A 25,479-nucleotide genomic window follows, 5' to 3' on the forward strand; every position below is an offset into this window, starting at 1 on the left:
CGACCACTTTGTTGTAGATTGATCTCCTGTGTCTATACTGTATCATCAACAACGACCACTTTGTTGTAGATTGATCTCCTGTGTCTATACTGTATCACCAACAACGACCACTTTGTTGTAGATTGATCTCCTGTGTCTTTACTGTATCACCAACAACGACCACTTTGTTGTAGATTGATCTCCTGTGTCTATACTGTATCATCAACAACGACCACTTTGTTGTAGATTGATCTCCTGTGTCTATACTGTATCATCAACAACGACCACTTTGTTGTAGATTGATCTCCTGTGTCTATACTGTATCATCAACAACGACCACTTTGTTGTAGATTGATCTCCTGTGTCTATACTGTATCATCAACAACGACCACTTTGTTGTAGATTGATCTCCTGTGTCTATACTGTATCATCAACAACGACCACTTTGTTGTAGATTGATCTCCTGTGTCTATACTGTATCATCAACAACGACCACTTTGTTGTAGATTGATCTCCTGTATCTATACTGTATCTATACAACAACGACCACTTTGTTGTAGATTGATCTCCTGTGTCTATACTGTATCTATACAACAACGACCACTTTGTTGTAGATTGATCTCCTGTGTCTATACTGTATCATCAACAACGACCACTTTGTTGTAGATTGATCTCCTGTGTCTATACTGTATCATCAACAACGACCACTTTGTTGTAGATTGATCTCCTGTGTCTATACTGTATCATCAACAACGACCACTTTGTTGTAGATTGATCTCCTGTGTCTATACTGTATCATCAACAACGACCACTTTGTTGTAGATTGATCTCCTGTGTCTATACTGTATCATCAACAACGACCACTTTGTTGTAGATTGATCTCCTGTGTCTATACATCAAACAGTAGTATCAGATATCTTGAAAACTAACAAAATATTGTTTAAAAGCAAATTAGGCATGCTAAACAATAGAAACTCCAAAATGTGATTCAAAGGCACAGATGTATCAAAAGATTTTGAAATACAGTAAAAAGCAGGGAAATTTGATAGAAATATAAAATATTTTGTCTGTGTATAGGTGGAAGTGTGGCTCATGAGACTTCTCAGAGCGATGTGCAGTACAGTGAGACATGAGATGACAGAGGCTGTGGGTGGATATGAGGAAAAGCCACGAGAACAGTGGCTGTTTGACTTTCCGGCCCAGGTAGCCTTATGTGGCACACAGATTTGGTGGACGACCGAGGTTAATATTGCCTTTGGGAGACTGGAGGAAGGCTATGAGAATGCCCTCAAGGACTACAATAAAAAACAGGTACCAGCCATTAAGTATCAATTGAGTTATGATTATTGTCTTCTCCAAATAATCCTTGTCAAGCTGTCACTTAGGAATTAGTATTAGATAGATAACTATTTAAGTGTTACACTGTAAGAGTAAGAGAGATGTTAACACTGCGTGTAAAAGTGTAAGCTAGATATTAACACTATGTATTAGAGAACTGTAAACATTGTGTGTAAGAGAACTGTTAACACTGTGTGTAAGAGAGATGTTAACACTGTGTGTAAGAGAACTGTTAACACTGTGTGTAAGAGAAATGTTAACACTGTGTGTAAGAGAAATGTTAACACTGTGTGTAAGAGATATGTTAACACTGTGTGTAAGAGAAATGTTAACACTGTGTGTAAGAGAGATGTTAACACTGTGTGTAAGAGAGATGTTAACACTGTATGTAAGAGAGATGTTAACACTGTGTGTAAGAGAGATGTTAACACTGTGTGTAAGAGAGATGTTAACACTGTGTGTAAGAGAGATGTTAACACTGTGTGTAAGAGAGATGTTAACACTGTGTGTAAGAGAAATGTTAACACTGTGTGTAAGAGAGATGTTAACACTGCGTGTAAGAGAGATGTTAACACTGTGTGTAAGAGAAATGTTAACACTGTGTGTAAGAGAAATGTTAACACTGTGTGTAAGAGAGATGTTAACACTGTGTGTAAGAGAAATGTTAACACTGTGTGTAAGAGAGATGTTAACACTGTGTGTAAGAGAAATGTTAACACTGTGTGTAAGAGAAATGTTAACACTGTGTGTAAGAGAACTGTTAACACTGTCTTTGTGACATGTCTTTCATGCATAAACGTTTTCCTTGTGAACACATTAACTTGAGTTGATATGAACATATTTTGATGAAAATTGATATGCATTGCAGCCTTATATCATGATTAAGTTTCAGGGTTGTTGGGTCAAGGCTAATGGTACATTACTTTTTTTTTAAAAAGTGTATGTAAATGATGAGTAGTATGGGGAATATTAGTGAACCATCAGCTTACAATTCTTGTTGTCAGATTTCCTTGCTGAACAGCCTCATCAATAACTTGTGTATCTATTTCAATGTTTAGATTTCCTAGCTCTACAGCCTCATCATTTTCCAGCTGTACAGCCTCTTTTATTACATAATATACAATATGATAACAATAATAAGATAACAAGAGGACACAGTCTGCCACTACTAAAAACAAGAAGTAGACTAAATTTGAGAAAATATTCTTTCAGTGAGCGGGTTGTTAACCATTGGAACTCTCTTCCTAATGCTCTCATTACGTCACCAACAATCAAAACGTTTGAATCCCAATTGGATAAGCATTGGGGGCAAGCTGAATGTCTTTATAATAATGAACTAGACATTACGAACTGATCCAAATTTTGGGGAAAAGCTCATTTTAACTTTGATCTGGATATATATGTTTAGATTGCCTGCGTCCAGTAATATCATTATCATTAATTTGTGTATACATTTCGTTGTCAGGTTGCCCAGCTGAACAGTCTCATCAATATGCTGATTGGTCAGTTATCCAAGGGTGATCGTCAAAAGATTATGACCATCTGCACCATTGATGTACATGCTCGAGATGTAGTGTCCAAGATGATAGCAACCAAAGTGGACAGTGCCCAGGCCTTCGCTTGGTTGTCCCAACTCAGACACAGATGGGATGACAATGATAAGGACTGCTATGCAAACATTTGCGATGCCCAGTTCCGATACTCCCATGAATACCTAGGCAACACTCCACGTCTTGTGATTACTCCACTCACAGACAGGTTAGTATCATTCATAGAGTCTACATATATTTAGTTGTGTATCATTGTAAATGTTTAACAATACAACTGTTCAAATGTATATTTCCCTGGTCACAAGGGATATTTGTATAACTGTTTTCAGAGCATTGTACTATTTGGCAGTATACAGGTTTGGTGTTCCAACTAGAACATTTGATAGTCGTTAATCTGTTCTGATAACATTGATGGCAATATCTGTTGTATATTTGTTGTGGTATGTTACAATGTTATGTTGTATATTTGTTGTGGTATGTTACAATGTTATGTTGTATATTTGTTGTGGTATGTTACAATGTTATAGTGTGTACTTGTATGTTTACAGATGCTACATTACCCTGACCCAGTCACTCCACTTGATCATGAGTGGTGCCCCGGCAGGGCCTGCTGGAACAGGGAAGACAGAGACCACAAAAGATTTGGGCAGAGCTCTTGGTGTCATGGTATATGTGTTCAACTGCTCAGAACAGATGGACTACAAGGTATTGTTAACACCAAACCCAGTCATGACCAGTGGAGTGGAGTAATCTACTGTTGTATTGTTAACACCAAACCCAGTCATGACCAGTGGAGTAATCTACTGTTGTATTGTTAACACCAAACCCAGTCATGACCAGTGGAGTAATCTACTGTTGTATTGTTAACACCAAACCCAGTCATGACCAGTGGGTTAATCTACTGTTGTATTGTTAACACCAAACCCAGTCATGACCAGTGGAGTAATCTACTGTTGTATTGTTAACACCAAACCCAGTCATGACCAGTGGAGTAATCTACTGTTGTATTGTTAACACCAAACCCAGTCATGACCAGTGGAGTAATCTACTGTTGTATTGTTAACACCAAACCCAGTCATGACCAGTGGGTTATCGGTACATATTCATGTATGAGCAATCAGTGTGAGATAATGATTTGTACAAGCTTTTCAAAAGACAGATATTTAGTTAACACATTCAGGCCTAAAATCATGATATTTGGCTTGTAGATTTCTGGGATAGGGCCTCATAAAGTTTGTGAAAAGAAGTGACCATGATCTATATTCAAGATTGCAGGGGTAAAAATTGTTTAAACCTTCAAACAACTTCTTCCGAATAACTAACTGGCATAGAACCAAGATATATGGTGAGCAGGCTGCTGGGATAATTCCCCACATTGCAAAAATAAAATGATCTGGACCTGTCTTTAAGGTCACATAGGTCAGATTTGTTAACATACTCAAATGTTTAACTGAAAGGTTTGGCCTCAAGATATTTGGCTGGTACGTTACTGGAATGAAGCCTGACAAAAATTGTAAAAGTAAATGCCCTTGACACTTATTCAAGGCATCAAATTTGTTAAAACAACGAAACAGTTTTTTTTGATAATTTGGAAGATGGAGAATCATCAGAGAAATAAATACGAGATGAACGATGCAGGTCTATTGGACCCATATTTTAACTACAGGTATGAAAGATATATTCCTAGTGCCTGTCTTTATTACTCAGTAACTGAAGCAGTTTTAACTGGTAACAGACACTGTACAATCATCAGAAGCTATGTTTAATGAGCAATATATCATCTTAAATTTAGCAGTCATAATGTTTGAAATGCTGTATATTTAAATATCACTACACCATAGATATAAGAAAATACCTTCCTTTCAGATTAATGAATACATTGTCTCTATTTCCAGTCAATTGGAAACATCTACAAAGGGCTGGCTCAATCTGGAGCCTGGGGATGCTTTGATGAGTTCAACCGCATCGCAGTAGAGGTGTTGTCTGTGGTGGCTGTCCAGGTAAAATGTATCCAGGATGCTATTCGTGACAAAAAGTCAATCTTCAACTTCCTTGGAGAAACCATCAAACTTCTGCCAACTGTTGGTCTCTTCATCACCATGAACCCTGGTTATGCTGGTCGTACAGAACTTCCTGAGAACCTAAAGGCTTTGTTCAGGTAGTAATTTCTTCCTCAGTCATGGTTTTGATGGTTTAAACCTCATTGACTGAAAAATTTCTTCTGGTGAATACACCCTAAGACTAATTGTTAGCCAATCACAAGTCAGTGAGTACATCCCAACACTAAATGTTAGCCAATCACAAGTCAGTCATTACATCCCAACACTAAATGTTAGCCAATCACAAGTCAGTCATTACATCCCAACACTAAATGTTAGCCAATCACAAGTCAGTCATTACATCCCAACACTAAATGTTAGCCAATCACAAGTCAGTCATTACATCCTAAGACTTACTTTTTTAGCACCAAAATCCATGCCGTGAGCTTTCGCAATCATTGATTGCACTTGTTCATTTATATTATTAATTGTTATTGCCATTTTATGAAGTGAATAAAAAGCTAATGATCATCATCTATTAAGATCTAAGATATCTCTATTAAGAGACAACTCTCCATTGTGTTTTTCAACTCCCCTTGACTGGATGGTTAACACAGATTTTACTATATTTGATATAATCATTTGCAGACCATGTGCTATGGTGGTGCCAGATTTTGAACTGATTTGTGAAATCATGTTGGTGGCTGAAGGTTTTCTGGAAGCTCGTCTCCTGGCCAGAAAGTTTATCACTTTGTACAGTTTGTGTAAGGAGCTTCTGTCAAAACAGGTGAGAGTTTCTCGAATGTTCTATATGTTGGTTCAATTGTAACAGCATCACAAAATATGTCGCCACTAGAATGTATCTTTAATAACACTAACTATAAAAGTTGGCCATTTTTTCAGTGTTTCATTAATTTTCAATTTTACAAAAACTTCCGAAATGAAAAGAATATTTTTACCACAAGATTATACAGAAGTAGATCACAATTATCTCTATTAATTTCATTTTCAGGGTTATTGTTTTCAGTGTTTTTTATCTATGCTAAAAATATAAAACAGATTATCTTGAAATAAACAGCTGTTACAGTAGTTGATCATAGTGTAGTAAATTGAAACATTTTTCTTCTTAATCAAAATTGGTAATGTATTAACTGTTGGACATTTGTCTCTCAACAGGACCATTATGACTGGGGACTGAGGGCCATCAAATCTGTCCTTGTAGTGGCTGGCTCCCTAAAGAGGAGTGACCCTGATCGACCTGAAGATCAGGTATGTATCATACTCAGTAAAATCAGGTTTGTATCAAACTGGGTAAATCTTCACTATGTACCTAGCATAGGATTTCTGATGATGATGTGGAAATCACTGTTTAATTATTAGTTATGAATAAACTCGAAAACTAGATCTATCATTCTTTCGATAAACTGACAGGCTAACTGAAGAGTTGTACAGATATGTTTGTTCTTTGTTGTTTACAGGTGTTGATGAGAGCTTTACGAGATTTCAACATCCCGAAAATTGTCTCAGATGATTTGCCTATCTTCATGGGTCTGATTGGAGATCTGTTCCCAGCCCTCAATGTACCAAGGAAGCGTGACATGGACCTTGAAAAGTTGATCAAAACAGCCACTCTTGACCAGAAGCTTCAGCCTGAGGACAACTTTATTCTCAAGGTAAGATAACCATTGTGTCTTTGTCTATCTACACCAGTTGTATGGTGATAATGAGAAGTTATTGTATAATTTCATTTATAAGATACCAGTGTGAATTTCCTACAACTTTATATCCCAGATATTTCAGGTAAAACAGGTGAATGTTTGCATTAAAGTTTAATTCATAGTGTGTTTTTTTTTTATTTATTTTGTAGTGTGTACAACTGCAAGAGCTGTTTGAGGTGCGTCACTCTGTGTTCTGTCTAGGAAATGCAGGCGTGGGAAAGAGTAAGGTGTGGGGCACACTAATCAGGACCTACAGGAACCAGGGCAAAAAGCCATTGGCCATTGATCTTGATCCCAAGGCAGTGACAAATAACGAGCTGTTTGGTATCATCAACCCAGCCACCAGAGAGTGGAAAGATGGTAAAACTGACTATAATTGTTTGATGCTTTTTCTTGCGATGAACAAAGCTGAATGCATTAAAACTGTGAACGGCTCAATATTTGTGCTGCTTAAAAAGACAAAACAGGAATTATTGTGACTTTGATTGCATTTTGGCCTTGAAAGTTTTATACCAAAAAACTTTATATAGGTTTCACCTGGGTGAGCTCATGCTATGTCACAGCATTCGTCGTCCATCTGTCAGCCTTTCCTTTAAATTGCTGCTATTCTGAGTGACTGGATTTTGATATTTGATCTGGCTGGAGCATTATTGTATGACCTAAATTTTGTAGATATCATAAATCTGACAAGCATATATACATTGAAAAGAAATTAATCTGTAGTGATTTTCAGTGCAATCTTTTGATCACTCATGCTTTTAGAATATTTTGTAATAGGAATAAATACTTATGCATTGTCAGGTCTCTTTTCTGTGATTATGCGTGACCTTGCCAACATGTCTGGAGATGGCCCCAAGTGGATTGTGCTGGATGGAGATATTGATCCAATGTGGATTGAGTCCCTGAACACTGTTATGGATGACAACAAGGTTTTGACCCTGGCCAGTAACGAGCGTATTCCTCTCACCAACTCTATGAGGCTGCTTTTTGAGATCTCTCACCTGAGAACTGCCACCCCAGCTACTGTTTCTAGAGCTGGTATTCTCTTCATCAACCCTGCTGATCTTGGCTGGAATCCGTAAGTGTTTTAAAGTGATCGATCAGATTTTATCTAATTTGAATCAGTTAAAAAACCTTTGTTATACTTTCAGTACAGAATAGGAATAAGCTCTGTTCTTTTCTTTTATTCTCCTCATCCTCTTCCTTGTCTTGGAGATATAAGTTATGATATTGACCATCATTGTTGATACAGGTACGTCCAGAGCTGGATAGATACTCGTGAGGTACAATCGGAGAAAGCCAATTTGTCCATTCTCTTTGAGAAGTACATACCATTATGTCTGGATACCATGCGTTTCCGCTTCAAGAAGATCACACCAGTGGCTGAGGTGTGCCAAATCCAGATGTTGTGCTACCTGTTGGAGTGCTTTCTCACTGCGGAGAACACCCCTCCTGACTGCCCTAAAGAACTGTATGAACTGTACTTTGTCTTTGCATGTGTATGGGCCTTTGGTGGAGTGACCTTCCAAGATCAGGTACAAATCACACGAAATAACTTACTATAAGTCCTAGTATGCGCTTGTTCATGGTTATTAGGGGTTTTAAGGATTATTTTGAAGCTGTAAGGTCTTCCCTATAAGGATTTATTTATTTGAATATTTGACAACTTGAAAGACATTTAGAAAATATTACATTGATTATTTCAATTTTTATTTTTTTAACTCCATAGCTCGTGGACTATCGAGTTGAATTCACCAAATGGTGGACAACAGAATTCAAGACAGTCAAATTCCCCATCCAAGGAACTGTGTTCGACTACTACATTGACAATGAAACAAAGAAATTTGAGCCATGGACTAAACTTGTACAGAAGTTTGAACTTGATCCAGATGTACCATTACAGGTAAATGACGAATCTATTTTCTTCAAAAGAGTGTAGTGTACAAATAAACTGATATTTGAACTCTAGCATTACAACTGTCAATTTATATTTTTATTAATACTGTTTTATTTTAAACAAGGCTGCTTTGGTGCACACATCAGAGACGACGAGGATCAAGTTCTTCCTTGACATGTTGGTGGACAGGAGACGCCCTGTCATGTTGGTAGGAAACGCTGGAACAGGCAAGACTGTGTTGATGGGTGACAAACTCAACAATGCCTCTGAGGAGTACATGGTTGCTAATGTGCCCTTCAATTTCTATACCACTTCAGAGATGTTGCAGTCTATCCTCGAGAAGCCGCTGGAGAAAAAGGCTGGACGAAATTTTGGACCTCCGGGAACGAGGAAGCTCATCTACTTTGTGGATGATATGAACATGCCAGAGGTACGACAAACATGGTTACATTAATTTCTAATTTAATTATCTCAGTTGATATTGTATAAATGTCAGCTGCAACAAACTTGTTATTAACATACTGAGTTTCTCAACGGGTGGATGAATACTGCTACAAACTTGTTATTAACATACCGAGTCCCTCAACAGGTGGATAAATACTTCACTGTACAGCCTCATACACTGATGAGACAGCACATTGACCACAGCCATTGGTATGACAGGACCAAGCTGACCTTGAAGGATATCCACAATACCCAGTATGTTGCCTGTATGAACCCCACTGCTGGTAGCTTTACTATTGATTCCCGTCTACAGGTACCCTAATTTGACACTTGAGTTCTTGTATGTATTATGCATTAAACAATGAATTGTATATTGTTGTTGTGAAATGTTTTAGCCGTCTGTAGATGGCCTTGGTTGTTGATAGGACATAAAATGATACAAAACTAAACCAAATTTTCTTTTTTAAAGTTAATTTTCATTGAAATTATTGGTTATTGGCATTTCTTATGTTTAGAGAGAAAATCAAAGCCAGCGTAGCCTGATTTTTATATCTCTATGAAAATTTATTGTCCAACTTAATTTATTCCAAAACATTTGTTTGTAATGCATCTTCTTTGATTTCAGTAATAATTTTACTTTAATTTTTCTATAATTTCATTTTTTTCCAATGAATTATAAATCAAGAGAGCGTTGCAATTTTAGAATTATTATTTAAGGAACTGAGAAAGTTTTTTTTTTTTATTTCCCTGTATGTTTGATATATGATTTAAATTATGTCATTGCTCTACATTGTGATTTCAGAGACATTTTTGCGTGTTCTCTATGAACTTCCCAAATGGAGAAGCATTGACAACCATTTACACCAGCATCCTATCCCAGCACTTGGCTCAGAACAGTTTTGCTCAAGCAGTGCAGAAGTATGTGCCGACTGTCATCACTGGTGCACTGGCCCTCCACACCAAAGTCACCAGCACCTTCTTGCCCACAGCCATCAAGTTCCACTATGTCTTCAACCTCAGAGATCTATCCAACATTTTCCAGGTACAATGTATAGATCATTAGGAGGGGTCACCTGCCCATCCACATACCCTGTTTATATATACTTATGTTAACCACATCATAGCAGTAGATGTTTTTGTCTCTGATCTGTCCATGTCTATATGTTCACCATATTAATGTCCTGCCACAATGAAAAGTTTTAAAAGCGAGAATATTTGTGTTTAGATCAGTTTTATAAGGTAAAGGTCGATCTTTACCCACACATGGTGTTTAGTTAGATGACATAGTGAATACGTCAGAACACCAGTCATTTGTAGAATATCATAAGCATTTATGGATCAGTGAGTCTAGAAATTTGGGATGCAGTGAGGCATTTATGTCTTGCAGACATTTTCTAGTTTATGGAGCGGTTTACACCTGCCATATTGAATCACCTACAAGACCGGATGGGATGTGACAACCTCTTACTGTTATTTCCATTTTATTTTCTTATACATTTGGCACTTTCTTTTGATTCACTGGTGATTTAGTTGAACTATATATGCATTTATGAGAAACATCAAGGCTAAAACTAACAAAAAAACTGATTTTCTGTAACTTCTGCGCAGGGGAAGTACAGAATTTGTGATATAGCGATAACCTCTGTTACTAAGTGGAGACAACTTTAGTAGCACTTAGTTCATATAGCAGATATACAGTAATACATTAATTAAATTATTTATTCAAATTTTCTGATACTGTGAACATTTGATTGAAAACTATTTTCAATAACAATAAGAATATTGATTATCTCTGAAGAATTGACTTAACATTGACTTTGAATTACCTTAGTAGCCATTGCAATAAACTAATCATTTTGGTAAGGGAGATAACTACAAGATATAAGGAAACGAAAATAGAATGATTTTGATTGACAGCTGAAGTTATACTTAGCCTTTAAACTAAAAATCTGCTAATGATAGTCTGTAAATGTTGTGAACTGTTGAAAGCAACCCAATATCAACAAATGGTTTGTTTTTATATCAGCACAAAAAGGAACATATACAGGCCTCAGCCCCTAGAAGTGTGCATGATCTTCTGCACATTGTTTTACAATGCAAGCAAGTTCAACAAAACAATGAATAAAAGAAGAAATAACATTTGAAGTGGGGGGGGGGGGGGGGGGGGGGGGTCCAGACAACTCCTTAACTTGTGAACCAATTTCAATTCATTAGACCTTTTTCAGAACGTAAGAATGGCAACATAATGGAGGCTTCTGATTGATCAAAATAGAGACATTGCCTTATTAAGCTGAATATAGGTATTAAAGGGATGGCAATTACAATGGTACTATTTTCCAAAACATTGTATGTGATTTGGTTGCCATGGTAACAAATAGAAAATCTATGGTAGGCAGATATGGCCTGTACTACTCATTGTAAACTTGTGGACTAGATTTAATCAAACAACACAGCAATATCATAAACCATATGCAAATGTGCATACAAGGAGTTTTGTGTGAAAATTATGGGAGCTAGGTCATACACATTTGCATAATTATACACACAAAAATGTGTATGACCTGGCTCCCATACTTTTCACACAAAACTCCGAAGATAAAGATTTGAATTTCCTGTCGTAGTTGTACTCAATGAATATTTATATACAGAATGTATAACCAAATCGACCATTTACTTGTCTGTACTGTCGTTATTACTACTTGACAAATTTGCATATATAGTTAGCTGTTAGTTTACAGTTCAAGTTCATTTTGTCTTTCTTCTGCAGGGCCTTTTATTTGCTTTACCGGAATGTGCAAAAACGCCTGTGGAACTGGTGCGCCTGTGGCTTCATGAATCAGAAAGAGTATATAAAGACAAACTTGTTGACCAGGCTGACCTTGAGGGATATGATAAAGTTGTCAAAGACACTGTCAAAAAGAATTTTGAGGTAAGGTTTTGAAACTGTATTATTACAGAAATTGTAACTTATCATATGAAGATATAATATTTTGATTAGATACAGAAGAATGGAAGTTATTCTGATGCATTGATTTGAGTATTTCTATTACAGGATATTGATGAAGCAATTTTGTACAAACAACCATTGATGTACTGCCACTTCTCCCAAGGTGTTGGAGATCCCAAATACAACTCAGTTACTTCCTGGGAGGACATCAACAAAATCCTGGTGGAAGCTTTGGAAAACTACAATGAACTGAATGCTGCGATGAATTTGGTTCTCTTTGAGGATGCTATGATGCATGTGTGCAGGATCAATCGTATTCTTGAATCACCAAGAGGAAATGCTCTCCTGATTGGTGTTGGTGGTAGTGGAAAGCAAAGTCTGTCTCGACTTGCTGCATCTATCAGTAGTCTTGATGTATACCAGATCACACTGAGAAAAGGATATAGCATTGCTGACTTGAAGCTTGAACTGTCCACTCTGTATCTGAAGGCTGGGCTTAAAAATATGGGTATAGTCTTCCTCATGACAGATGCCCAAGTGGCTGATGAGAGGTTCCTTGTACTCATCAATGATCTGTTGGCTTCAGGAGAAATCGCTGACTTGTTTCCTGATGATGAATTGGAGAATATCATCAATGGCATCAGGAATGAAGTGAAAGGTGTGGGGCTAGAGGACAGTAGGGAAAACTGCTGGAGGTTTTTCATTGATAAAGTCAGGAGGTTACTGAAGGTAATTTGTTTTTCAGGAAATGGGCTGGAAAATGAGATTCACAAAAAATTGTATATCATGACATAGCTCTCATCTTGTTCATTAATTATTAGTACAAGTTATTAAAGAATGACTGCATTTAAAAGTTAAAATAAAAATATGTAGTTTTGCTGATGAAAGTAATGTGATAATGACATTTAAAATGTCCTACATAAAGTAAACTTTGATAAGATGATGATAAAATTGTGATATGACATTTGAAATACCCTTCTTGACATTATCTTTTGATGACACTTGTAAAACCTTATTGTACAGGTTGTACTGTGTTTCTCCCCTGTTGGCTCTACTCTTCGTGTAAGGGGAAGGAAGTTTCCTGCGGTCACCAACTGTACCTGTATTGACTGGTTCCACGAATGGCCAGAAACAGCTCTCATCTCTGTATCTAGTAGGTTCCTGGAGGAAATAGAATTACTCGGTGTAAGTTTATAGCATCAGGATCAGTTAAATGTCTGGTTCCCTTTATCATACAGATACAGTCGAATCTGTCAAAATGACCATCTCTATTAAGCGACTCTCTGTTCTAAGCGACCATAAATCATTATACAGATACACACAGATATCATTATACTAATACATACATGTAGATACCATTATACAGATACACAGATACCATTATACTGATACACAGATGCCATTATACTGATACACAGATACCATTATACTGATACACAGATATCATTATACAGATACACAGATATCATTATACAGATATCATTATACAGATACACAGATATCATTATACAGATACACAGATACCATTATACAGATACACAGATACCATTATACTGATACACAGATACCATTATACTCATACACAGATACCATTATACTCATACACAGATGCCATTATACTGATACACAGATATCATTATACAGATACACAGATACCATTATACAGATACACAGATATCATTATACAGATATCATTATACAGATACACAGATATCATTATACTGATACACAGATACCATTATACTGATACACAGATACCATTATACTGATACATACATGTAGATACCATTATACAGATACACAGATATCATTATACAGATACACAGATACCATTATACTGATACACAGATATCATTATACAGATACACAGATACCATTATACTGATACACAGATACCATTATACTGATACACAGATACCATTATACTCATACACAGATATCATTATACAGATACACAGATATCATTAGACTGATACACAGATATCATTATACAGATATCATTATACAGATACACAGAAATCATTATACAGATACACAGATACCATTATACTGTTACCTATTAGATTATCTCTGTACAGGTATCTGCAAGTTCCTGATAATTTTTGTTTTTGAACATATTGAATTTTGCAACTTTACAACTTGTTATATTTTAAGGAGAACTCCAAATTTTATAGATGAACTTTTGGTATAATAAGTTGGCATAAAAGATGATTATTATTACTGTCCACAGGTGGATATGAGAGAATCCATATCACAATTCATGGCCTTTGTGCATCAGTCTGTCAATGAAACCAGCCAGAAATATCTAGCCAATGAGAAAAGGTACAACTACACAACACCAAAGAGTTTCCTAGAGCAGATCAAACTGTATGACAATCTTTTGAACAAGAAGAATATGGATTTGCAGGCAAAGATTATTCGCTTAGAGAATGGTTTGGAGAAGCTGAGAAGTACAGCTACACAGGTAATATGGCTGCTTTATTTACACTGTTGTGTTCAGGGTAAATACTGAAGATCCCAGTCTCCTGTCTGCCAGGGTAAATACTATAAATCCCACCAGTCTCCTGTCTCTGTCAGGGTAATTACTATAAATCCCACCAGTCTCCTGTCTGCCAGAGTAAATACTATAAATCCCACCAGTCTCCTGTCTCTGTCAGGGTAAATACTATAAATCCCACCAGTCTCCTGTCTGCCAGAGTAAATACTATAAATCCCACCAGTCTCCTGTCTGCCAGGGTAAATACTATAAATCCCACAAGTCTCCTGTCTCTGTCAGGGTAATTACTATAAATCCCACCAGTCTCCTTTCTGTGTCAGGGTAAATACTATAAATCCTACCAGTCTCCTGTCTGTGTCAGGGTAAATACTATAAATCCCACCAGTCTCCTGTCTCTGTCAGGGTAAACACTATAAATCCCACCAGTCTCCTGTCTCTGTCAGGGTAAACACTATAAATCCCACCAGTCTCCTGTCTGTGTCAGGGTAAATACTATAAATCCCACCAGTCTCCTGTCTGTGTCAGGGTAAATACTATAAATCCTACCAGTCTCCTGTCCCTGTCAGGGTAAATACTATAAATCCCACCAGTCTCCTGTCTCTGTCAGGGTAAATACTATCAATCCCACCAGTCTCCTGTCTCTGTCAGGGTAAACACTATAAATCCCACCAGTCTCCTGTCTGTGTCAGGGTAAACACTATAAATCCCACCAGTCTCCTGTCTGTGTCAGGGTAAATACTATAAATCCCACCAGTCTCCTGTCTGTGTCAGGGTAAATACTATAAATCCCACCAGTCTCCTGTCTCTGTCAGGGTAAATACTATAAATCCCACCAGTCTCCTGTCTCTGTCAGGGTAAATACTATAAATCCTACCAGTCTCCTGTCTCTGTCAGGGTAAATACTATAAATCCCACCAGTCTCCTTTCTGTGTCAGGGTAAATACTATAAATCCCACCAGTCTCCTGTCTGTGTCCGGGTAAATACTATAAATCCCACCAGTCTCCTGTCTGTGTCAGGGTAAACACTATAAATCCCACCAGTCTCCTGTCTGTGTCAGGGTAAATACTATAAATCCCACCAGTCTCCTGTCTGTGTCAGGGTAAATACTATAAATCCTACCAGTCTCCTGTCTCTGTCAGGGTAAATACTATAAATCCCACCAGTCTCCTGTCTCTGTCAGGGTAAATACTATAAATCCCACCAGTCTCCTGTCTGTGTCAGGGTAAATACTATAAATCCCACCAGTCTCCTGTCTCTGTCAGGGTAAATACTATAAATCCCACCAGTCTCCTGTCTCTGTCAGGGTAAATACTATAAATCCCACCAGTCTCCTGTCTCTGTCAGGGTAATTACTATAAATCCCACCAGTCTCCTTTCTGTTTCAGGGTAAATACTATAAATCCCACCAGTCTCCTGTCTCTATCAGGGTAAATACTATAAATCCCACCAGTCTCCTGTCTCTGTCAGGGTAAATACTATAAATCCCACCAGTCTCCTGTCTCTGTCAGGGTAAATACTATAAATCCCACCAGGCTCCTGTCTGTGTCAGGGTAAATACTATAAATCCCACCAGTCTCCTGTCTCTGTCAGGGTAAATACTATAAATCCCACCAGTCTCCTGTCTCTGTCAGGATAAACACTATAAATCCCACCAGTCTCCTGTCTCTGTCAGGGTAAATACTATAAATCCCACCAGTCTCCTGTCTCTGTCAGGGTAAATACTATAAATCCCACCAGTCTCCTGTCTGTGTCAGGGTAAATACTATAAATCCCACCAGTCTCCTTTCTGTGTCAGGGTAAATACTATAAATCCCACCAGTCTCCTGTCTCTGTCAGGGTAAACACTATAAATCCCACCAGTCTCCTTTCTGTGTCAGGGTAAATACTATAAATCCCACCAGTCTCCTGTCTGTGTCAGGGTAAATACTATAAATCCCACCAGTCTCCTTTCTGTGTCAGGGTAAATACTATAAATCCCACCAGTCTCCTGTCTCTGTCAGGGTAAATACTATAAATCCCACCAATCTCCTGTCTGTGTCAGGGTAAATACTATAAATCCTGTCTCTGTTATGGTTATTGTCTGATTGGCTGATTGCTTTCCACATGATATCTTTTGAAGGAATGATCAGATTTGGATAAAACTTGCTTGGTGGACGTATTACCTAAATCCCTTTTTCAAGTTTTATATTCAGCATATTCCACGCATATTTAGCTCACCGGTTACGAGTAACCGTGAGCTGGATCTTCCTCAAAAAGGTTAAGATAAGCATGTGATAATGTACGCCTGGTGTGCTTCTGATCAACTGTGATTCATCTGTCAGTCATAACTATATCATGAACTTTATTGATCATTTCTGGGGATGCAACATTGACACGCTTCCAGGATGGGGGTCATCCTCAAAGCTGTGTCAGCTGCGGGGCATCTTTCCCTAGTGTTGCTACCATATCATTATATCATTAAACTTTTTTTTTGCAAATATTGGATCACTGCTCTTTCACCGATTTGGTCCTTTTTGCAAAAGCCGCTTGTCTTGTTTACTTTAGACTGTTACCTCTTTGACATTAACTTACCAAATGAGACCAGTCCTTGGGTACACGGCCCTATATGGTAAGAGAATAGTAGGACTTAAAAAGAACATCCTTGAGTACCTCCTTCAATACGAGGCTCACAACATATCAATCATCCCTCGTAGCTATTATTGTTTCAGTGCTAGTTTTTCCCATGCATCCTTTGTGACGTATGCCCCTTCAATGATTTCGCTACAAATGTAAATTCTATGTGTTAGCAGTGAGTATTAACATTACAGGTAAACCTGGTTACAAATGGTCAGTTAAACATGCTTGAGATGCATAAGTCATGGGATATCTTTGTTTCGACTTTATGAAATAACATTGACCCTTACGTTAGAATGAAATTATAAAAAAAAAAAATTATACATTATGCAGGTAGCTGATCTGAAATCCAAATTGGCATCACAAGAGGTAGAGCTGGCCCAAAAGAACGAAGATGCCAACAAGCTTATTACAGTGGTTGGAGCAGAAACAGAGAAGGTATCCAAGGAAAAGGCCATTGCAGATGAAGAGGAGCGCAAAGTGTCTGTGATCACTGAGGAAGTTGGTAAAAAGCAAGTGGACTGTGAGCGGGATCTGGCCAAAGCTTTGCCAGCCTTGGAAGCAGCAAAGGAAGCATTGAACACCCTAAACAAGGTAAAATATACATAGCATAACTTTTTATCCACACATCACACAGGTGAGCTCTAGATTACTGAGGTGTAGACACATCACACAGGTGAGCTGTAGATTACTGAAGTGTGGACACACATCACACAGGTGAGCTCTAGATTACTGAGGTGTGGACACACATCACACAGGTGAGCTCTAGATTACTGAGGTGTGGACACACATCACACAGGTGAGCTCTAGATTACTGAGGTGTGTATACACATCACACAGGTGAGATCTAGATTACTGAAGTGTGGACACACATCACACAGGTGAGCTCTAGATTACTGAGGTGTGGACACACATCACACATGTGAGCTCTAGATTACTGAGTTGTGGACACACATCACACAGGTGAGCTCTAGATTACTGAGTTGTGTACACACATCACACAGGTGAGCTCTAGATTACTGAGGTGTAGACACACAGGTGAGCTCTAGATTACTGAGTTGTGTACACACATCACACAGGTGAGCTCTAGATTACTGAGGTGTAGACGCACATCACACAGGTGAGCTCTAGATTACTGAGGTGTGGACACGCATCACACAGGTGAGCTCTAGATTACTGAGGTGTGGACACACATCACACAAGTGAGCTCTAGATTACTGAAGTGTGGACACACATCACACAGGTGAGCTCTAGATTACTGAGGTGTGGACACACATCACACAGGTGAGCTCTAGATTACTGAGGTGTGGACACGCATCACACAGGTGAGCTCTAGATTACTGAGGTGTGGACACACATCACACAAGTGAGCTCTAGATTACTGAGTTGTGGACACACATCACAGAGGTGAGCTCTAGATTACTGAGGTGTGGACACACATCACACAGGTGAGCTCTAGATTACTGAGTTGTGGACACACATCACACAGGTGAGCTCTAGATTACTGAGGTGTGGACACGCATCACACAGGTGAGCTCTAGATTACTGAGGTGTGGACACACATCACACAGGTGAGCTCTAGATTACTGAGGTGAAGACACATCACACAGGTGAGCTCTAGATTACTGAGTTGTGGACACACATCACAGAGGTGAGCTCTAGATTACTGAGGTGTGGACACACATCACACAGGTGAGCTCTAGATTACTGAGTTGTGGACACACATCACACAGGTGAGCTCTAGATTACTGAGGTGTGGACACGCATCACACAGGTGAGCTCTAGATTACTGAGGTGTGGACACACATCACACAAGTGAGCTCTAGATTACTGAAGTGTGGACACACATCACACAGGTGAGCTCTAGATTACTGAGGTGTGGACACGCATCACACAGGTGAGCTCTAGATTACTGAGGTGTGGACACACATCACACAAGTGAGCTCTAGATTACTGAAGTGTGTACATGCATCACACAGGTGAGCTCTAGATTACTGAGGTGTGGACACATCACACAGGTGAGCTGTAGACTACTTTAGTGTGAACAGACTGTATAAACTAGTGAGCTATAAATGAGTAAATTTCTTTTCTTTTTTCATTTTTCAGACCAATTTGACTGAGATGAAGTCTTTTGGTAGCCCCCCTCCATCTGTAATTAATGTTACAGCTGCTGTTATGGTTCTGCTATCACCAGGCAACAAAATCCCCAAGGACAGGAGCTGGAAGGCTTGCAAGACCCAGATGATGGGCAAGGTAAGGCAACAAAATCCAAAAGGATATGTAGCTAGAAAGCTTATAAATACCTAATGGTAGGCAAGGTTAGGCGGCACTTTCCGCAAGAACAGTAGCTAGAAGGTTGGCAAGTACCCTGGGAAAACCCAGGTGGTCAGACAGGTGACCCCTTACCTTTTCACATCCATCTGTATGGGGCCACCTGCCCGACCACATGGCTTAAACTGTTTATTTTCTATTTATTTGTTTTTTGTTTTTTCTTTTGTAATGATATTGTAAACAATTATTATATAACAAGTTGTAAGAAGTCATTCAATTTTTTACTCTATTTTCTTACCTTTTAATTACTTTCACCTGTCTGTGCAGGTAAATATACATCAAATGTATACCGATACCAATGAAAAGAGTAGGATCTATCAAATAAATTACCTACATAGCATTTTCCACTGTGACATCAAATAAAGTTATTGCAGAGTGATCATCCTATACAATTAATGATTAATTTGTCAAAAAGAATGCAGCTTTGATGTATATGATATCGTAACAAAGTACAGCATAGTAGAGGTTAAGTGTCAGTTACCTAGCTATCAGTTACTCGACATTTCAGTATCCTAGGTATCGGTAACTTAAATATCAGTTACTTTCATGATATGTACCTAGTAGGTGTACGTTAGCTAGCTAACAATGTACTTTAACACATGCTATCTGTTACAGGTTGATCAGTTCCTTGACAACTTGGTGACTTATGACAAAGACAACATCCATGAGAACTGTCTTAAAGCCGCAGATCCATACCTGAGTGATCCAGAGTTTGATCCGGAGTTCATCAAGGCTAAATCTGCTGCTGCTGCTGGCCTTTGTTCTTGGGCAGTAAACATTGTTATGTATTACAAAGTATTCTGTACTGTAGAGCCAAAGAGACTTGCCCTTCAACAAGCAAACGCTGAATTGTCTGCTGCCAGAGAAAAGCTGAGGATCATTACCAACAAGATTCAACAGCTAGAGGCTGATTTAGGCAAGTTGACTGCAGAATTTGAACGTGCTACATCTGAGAAATTGAAGTGTCAACAAGAAGCCGAGTTGACAGCCAAGACAATTGAGTTAGCCAATCGTCTGGTTGGTGGTCTAGCATCAGAAAATGTACGTTGGGCTGATGCTATTGGAGACTTTCGAGAGCAAGAGAAGACCCTTGCTGGAGATGTGCTGCTGATCACTGCATTTGTGTCCTACTCTGGTTGCTTCACAAAACTCTATCGTTTGGATATGATGGACAACCACTGGCTGCCATATTTGAAAGCACTGAAAAGCCCAATTCCTGTATCAGAAGGATTAGATCCATTGACACTTTTGACAGATGATGCTCAGATTGCTTCATGGAATAATGAGAGTCTTCCAAGTGACAGGATGTCCACAGAAAATGCCACTATTTTAAGCAACTGTGAACGTTGGCCCTTGATGATTGATCCCCAGCTACAAGGCATTAAATGGATAAAAACGAAGTATGGAGCTGACCTGAAGATTGTTCAGCTAGGACAAAAGGGATATTTGGATGCCCTAGAACGAGCCGTGTCATCTGGGGATGTGGTTTTGATTGAGAACTTGGGAGAATATGTGGATCCTGTCCTAGATCCTCTCATTGGCCGCAACACAATTAAGAAAGGACGAGCCATCAAGATGGGAGACAAGGAGGTTGAGTACCACAAGGATTTCCGCCTTATCCTCCAGACTAAATTGGCTAACCCTCACTACCAACCTGAAATGCAGGCCCAGGCCACTCTCATCAACTTTACTGTGACCAAGGATGGTCTAGAAGATCAGCTTCTGGCCGCTGTGGTAAGCAAGGAGAGACCTGACCTTGAGAAACTTAAAGCAGATCTCACTCGCCAACAAAACCAGTTCAAGATCACACTGAAGGAGCTGGAAGACTCACTCCTTGCTCGTTTATCTGCAGCTGAAGGTAACTTTTTGGGTGACTATGCACTGGTGGAAAACCTGGAGACTACAAAGAGAACAGCTGCAGAGATAGAAGTAAAAGCAGAGGAGGCTAAGAAGACAGAGGTAGAAATTAACATTGCCCGTGAAATATACCGACCAGCAGCTGCCCGTGCTTCTCTGCTCTACTTTATCCTCAACGACCTGCATAAGATTCATCCAATGTATCAGTTCTCTCTCAAGGTAAAGTACCATGCTGTTAAACTATAGGGTTAACTGTACATCACAATTGATCTGAAAAATAAAACAACATGATGTAGTATATTTTAGTCCATCATCATCACATGGTGGGCTATTCAAATAACCTTTTGTTCATGGCCATGGTCCGTCTGTCCTACATTTGTACAGTGTGTGTGATAATTGTTATGTGAATGTACATAGTCTACATTTGTATAGTGTGTGTGATAATTGTTATGTGAATGTACATAGTCTACATTTGTATAGTGTGTGTCTGTGGTAATTGTTGTGTGAATGTACATAGTCTACATTTGTATAGTGTGTGTGATAATTGTTATGTGAATGTACATAGTCTACATTTGTACAGTGTGTGTCTGTGGTAATTGTTGTGTGAATGTACATAGTCTACATTTGTACAGTGTGTGTCTGTGGTAATTGTTGTGTGAATGTACATAGTCTACATTTGTACAGTGTGTGTCTGTGGTAATTGTTGTGTGAATGTACATAGTCTACATTTGTACAGTGTGTGTCTGTGGTAATTGTTGTGTGAATGTGTGGCTCTATAGTAATCCCTCTGTATTTTTCATTATTTATCTATATTATTTATATAATTAGGTTACCTTAAACAAGCTCTTAAGTGCCTATTCTAATCGCTTTTTGGTCAGTTTAAACAATGTTCATATCGACTTGTCCCAAACCCCTGGACCTATCTTAATGATTTTTTAAGGTAGAATCAATTGTTCTTCATAGACAGAAGCCTTTAGGTGCTTTCCCAATTTCAAAAATCTTCTGAAGACCCACATTAAGATCATCTATACAATATCTGCTATACCATAATTGGGCTTGCCCTAGGTAGGGGGTAAAATTTACTATTGCTTTATATAGGGAAATCATTTTTTGAGCATTTGTGTAATTACCATTGGAATTAATGATTCGGTCTTGGTTAGAATTATCAGTATGGCATGGTTGTTTACATGAAATTTTGTCAAGATGTTTATTTCACAAAAATCAAATTCAAATCGTTGGACGAATTCTGTAACTTTTCACTGATGAACATTTTGTTATGACATGATGACGCAGAGCTGGTCGGAATTAAACAAGGAGTCAACTAACTAAAATGTCAAGGTCACTGGTATAAAGGTCAAGGTCAAATTTTGCAACAGACTGAATATCGAGGACACTTGTTCAAAGGTCTTTTGGGTCCAAAGGTCAAGGAAAAGTGTATTTCTAACTCTGGCTGGTAGTAGGGGAGGAAGATTAAATAAAACAAATTGAAGCTAACAAATAAGTAATATACCGTTATTTTTGTTGGCCCACCAAATATGGGGGTGGAGGGAAGAAAAGAGTCAAATCACAGCTCATGTAGTATGTATATTTTGCTTCTTTGCGGTTGTTTTTGAAGTTAAAAAGTCAAATGTCAACCTCAGCAATATGTGGGCAGATGGCTTCTTGATGATTATGGGGGATCTATGGCCACACAACACGGCCCTTGCTGACCTGTCAGTGTTGTAGTTATTTTGTAAATGTAAAAACTCTACATTTTGTTTTGTTGACAATACAGGCATTCAGTGTGGTGTTTGAGAAGGCTATTGATCGAGCTGAACCAGCAGAGGATGTGAAGACACGAGTCAACAATCTGATTGACTGCATCTCCTATTCTGTGTTTATGTATACAGCAAGAGGTCTTTTTGAGAGGGACAAGATCATCTTCACAGCACAGATGGCATTCCAAGTACGTAGTACTTACTTTTGTTTCAGGGTCATACTTATATGTGTATGCTATGGTATCTGAGGGTTCACTTTTTGGTAAGAGAGTGAGAAAACATAGCTACACTTCACCACTAAAATTCGAATGATGCTATATACCTACACTTGAATGACTTTGGATAACACTGAGGGCTGCATAATTAAAATAAAGATTGTAATGTTTGATGAAGGGTAATGATATGAATAATTTGTTTAACAGATCCTATCAACTAACAAGGAACTGAATCCTACAGAACTGGACTTCCTTTTGCGTTTCCCTGCTGTGCCAAATGTCATTTCACCTGTTGACTTCATGAACAACAACAGCTGGGGAGGAATCAAGGTAAGAAAAGCACAGCTATTTTTTAAAACCAGTTTAATGATAATTTTCAATCCTCTTATTGTAAAAGTTAAAAGTAGTGGAAAAGCCTACCCTGCTTATACAAACTTATCTCTTATAGGCTATGGCCAACATGGATGAGTTCAGGAATTTGGACAGGGACATAGAAGGGTCTGCCAAACGGTGGAAAAAGTTTGTAGAGAGTGAATGTCCTGAAAAGGAGAAGTTTCCTCAGGAGTGGAAGAACAAGACCTCCCTACAGAAACTATGTATGATGCGTGCTCTGCGTCCTGACAGGATGACATATGCTGTCAAGTATGTATCCCATTCAACATGTCAGAAACTTATATAGAATTTCTAGGTCACCTGAGACGAAGTCAAATTAACTATTCCACTCGCCTTTTGTCTGTCGTCATCCATTTGTAAACAATTAACATTTTTGTCTTCTTCTCGGAAACTCCTGAACCAATTTTAATGAAATTTTGCAGAAACTTTCCACGGCCAGTTATGTTCTGTTTTTTTTCATACATGATTGCATAAGTTGACTACTGGCATTATCACTGTAACCAGTGCAGTTAGGTATTGCTGTCAGTAAACATTAGCAGTTAGGTATTGCTGTCAGTAAACATGAATTTGTAGTATGACTTATGCAAGACATTGTTTGTTCACAGGAACTTTGTGGAAGAAAAGATGGGTACCAAGTATGTTGAAGGTAGATCTGTGGACTTTGCTACGTCATATGAGGAATCTGGTCCTGGCACGCCAATCTTTTTCATCCTTTCTCCAGGAGTGAATCCCCTAAAGGATGTTGAAGCTCATGGAAAGAAAATTGGATTTACAGAAGACAACAACAACTTCCATAACATCTCCCTAGGGCAAGGTCAGGAAATAGTGGCAGAGCAAGCAATGGATTTGTCTGCCAAGGAAGGACACTGGGTCGTTTTACAGGTAACCTATTCTGGCTAGGTTTACTGATCATCTTCTTTTAGGGACTAGGGTCACTGGTCATCCCCCACAACAGGCTAAGGTCACTGGTCATCCCCCACAACAGGCTAAGGTCACTGGTCATCCCCCACAACAGGCTAAGGTCACTGGTCATCCCCCACAACAGGCTAAGGTCACTGGTCATCCCCCACAATAGACTAAGTTCACTGGTCATCTCCCACTACAGGCTAAGGTAGCAGTGTATGGTAAAAATGCCAGATTCTAAAAAATATAGCACATGTTTTAGATATGTAAACATTGCCAGTTAACCCTACATATTACCTCTAATAAAGTATATATATTTGTAATCTGTACAACATTTGCAATTTCAATACAGCTCTGAAGGATAAGTAAACTTATATTTTCTGTGATTTTTAGAGCTGTGAATACCATGGAAACAGCTTAAAAAATGCTCAAAAATTGCAAAATATTATATTTGACCCAAAATGACATAATTCTCTACACAATTTTTTTCTGAAACCTATTTGAAATTAAATATCTCTATCCCAAAGACAGAATTAATCTTGTTTTGACATATGTTGTAAATTAAGTTTTCCTGCTATCTTACCTTTTTGGTGGGCTTCCATATTTTGCTGTAGGCAAAACTAAATTTCCTGTGTAAACACACTTTCGGAAAATCCGGAAATTTAAAATCCGGAACCAATTTATTAATTTTTGTTTTAATAAATGTGAAGCCTGTATGTACTTCTTCATACCGAATATACCAATTATAGTGTACATTTATTTTTTCATTTGCTATGCATATCATAATACAGGAGTTATTTGCTTAACAAAAAAATCGCCCATGGCCAGCCTGTCCTACTGTAGTGTGCTACCTAACGTCACTGGTCATCCCCCACTACAGGCTAGGGTCACTGTCATCCCCCACAACAGGCTAAGGTCACTGGTCATCCCCCACAACAGGCTAAGGTCACTGGTCATCCCCCACTACAGGCTAAGGTCACTGGTCATCTCCCACTACAGG

General features: G+C 38.4%; 1 protein-coding gene across 1 annotated transcript in view; it reads left to right on the plus strand.

Annotated features, from left to right (window-relative positions):
- The window catches only part of LOC117321748 (dynein beta chain, ciliary-like), a 69,687-nt gene that overhangs the window by 37,226 nt on the left and 6,982 nt on the right, over positions 1-25,479 (plus strand). The window contains exons 22-46 of the mRNA XM_033876267.1: positions 1,057-1,290; positions 2,783-3,075; positions 3,416-3,572; positions 4,763-5,025; positions 5,555-5,693; positions 6,083-6,175; positions 6,385-6,579; positions 6,774-6,984; positions 7,426-7,702; positions 7,877-8,159; positions 8,354-8,527; positions 8,646-8,951; positions 9,111-9,278; positions 9,768-10,007; positions 11,733-11,894; positions 12,018-12,641; positions 12,936-13,097; positions 14,143-14,376; positions 17,357-17,617; positions 19,130-19,276; positions 19,970-21,430; positions 22,986-23,156; positions 23,391-23,513; positions 23,632-23,825; positions 24,182-24,458. Coding sequence (XP_033732158.1) covers positions 1,057-1,290; positions 2,783-3,075; positions 3,416-3,572; positions 4,763-5,025; positions 5,555-5,693; positions 6,083-6,175; positions 6,385-6,579; positions 6,774-6,984; positions 7,426-7,702; positions 7,877-8,159; positions 8,354-8,527; positions 8,646-8,951; positions 9,111-9,278; positions 9,768-10,007; positions 11,733-11,894; positions 12,018-12,641; positions 12,936-13,097; positions 14,143-14,376; positions 17,357-17,617; positions 19,130-19,276; positions 19,970-21,430; positions 22,986-23,156; positions 23,391-23,513; positions 23,632-23,825; positions 24,182-24,458 — 6,849 coding nt within the window. The remainder of the gene's footprint in view (positions 1-1,056; positions 1,291-2,782; positions 3,076-3,415; positions 3,573-4,762; positions 5,026-5,554; positions 5,694-6,082; positions 6,176-6,384; positions 6,580-6,773; positions 6,985-7,425; positions 7,703-7,876; positions 8,160-8,353; positions 8,528-8,645; positions 8,952-9,110; positions 9,279-9,767; positions 10,008-11,732; positions 11,895-12,017; positions 12,642-12,935; positions 13,098-14,142; positions 14,377-17,356; positions 17,618-19,129; positions 19,277-19,969; positions 21,431-22,985; positions 23,157-23,390; positions 23,514-23,631; positions 23,826-24,181; positions 24,459-25,479) is intronic.

This window comes from Pecten maximus, chromosome 1 (genome assembly GCF_902652985.1).
Source record: "Pecten maximus chromosome 1, xPecMax1.1, whole genome shotgun sequence".
NCBI lineage: Eukaryota > Metazoa > Mollusca > Bivalvia > Pectinida > Pectinidae > Pecten > Pecten maximus.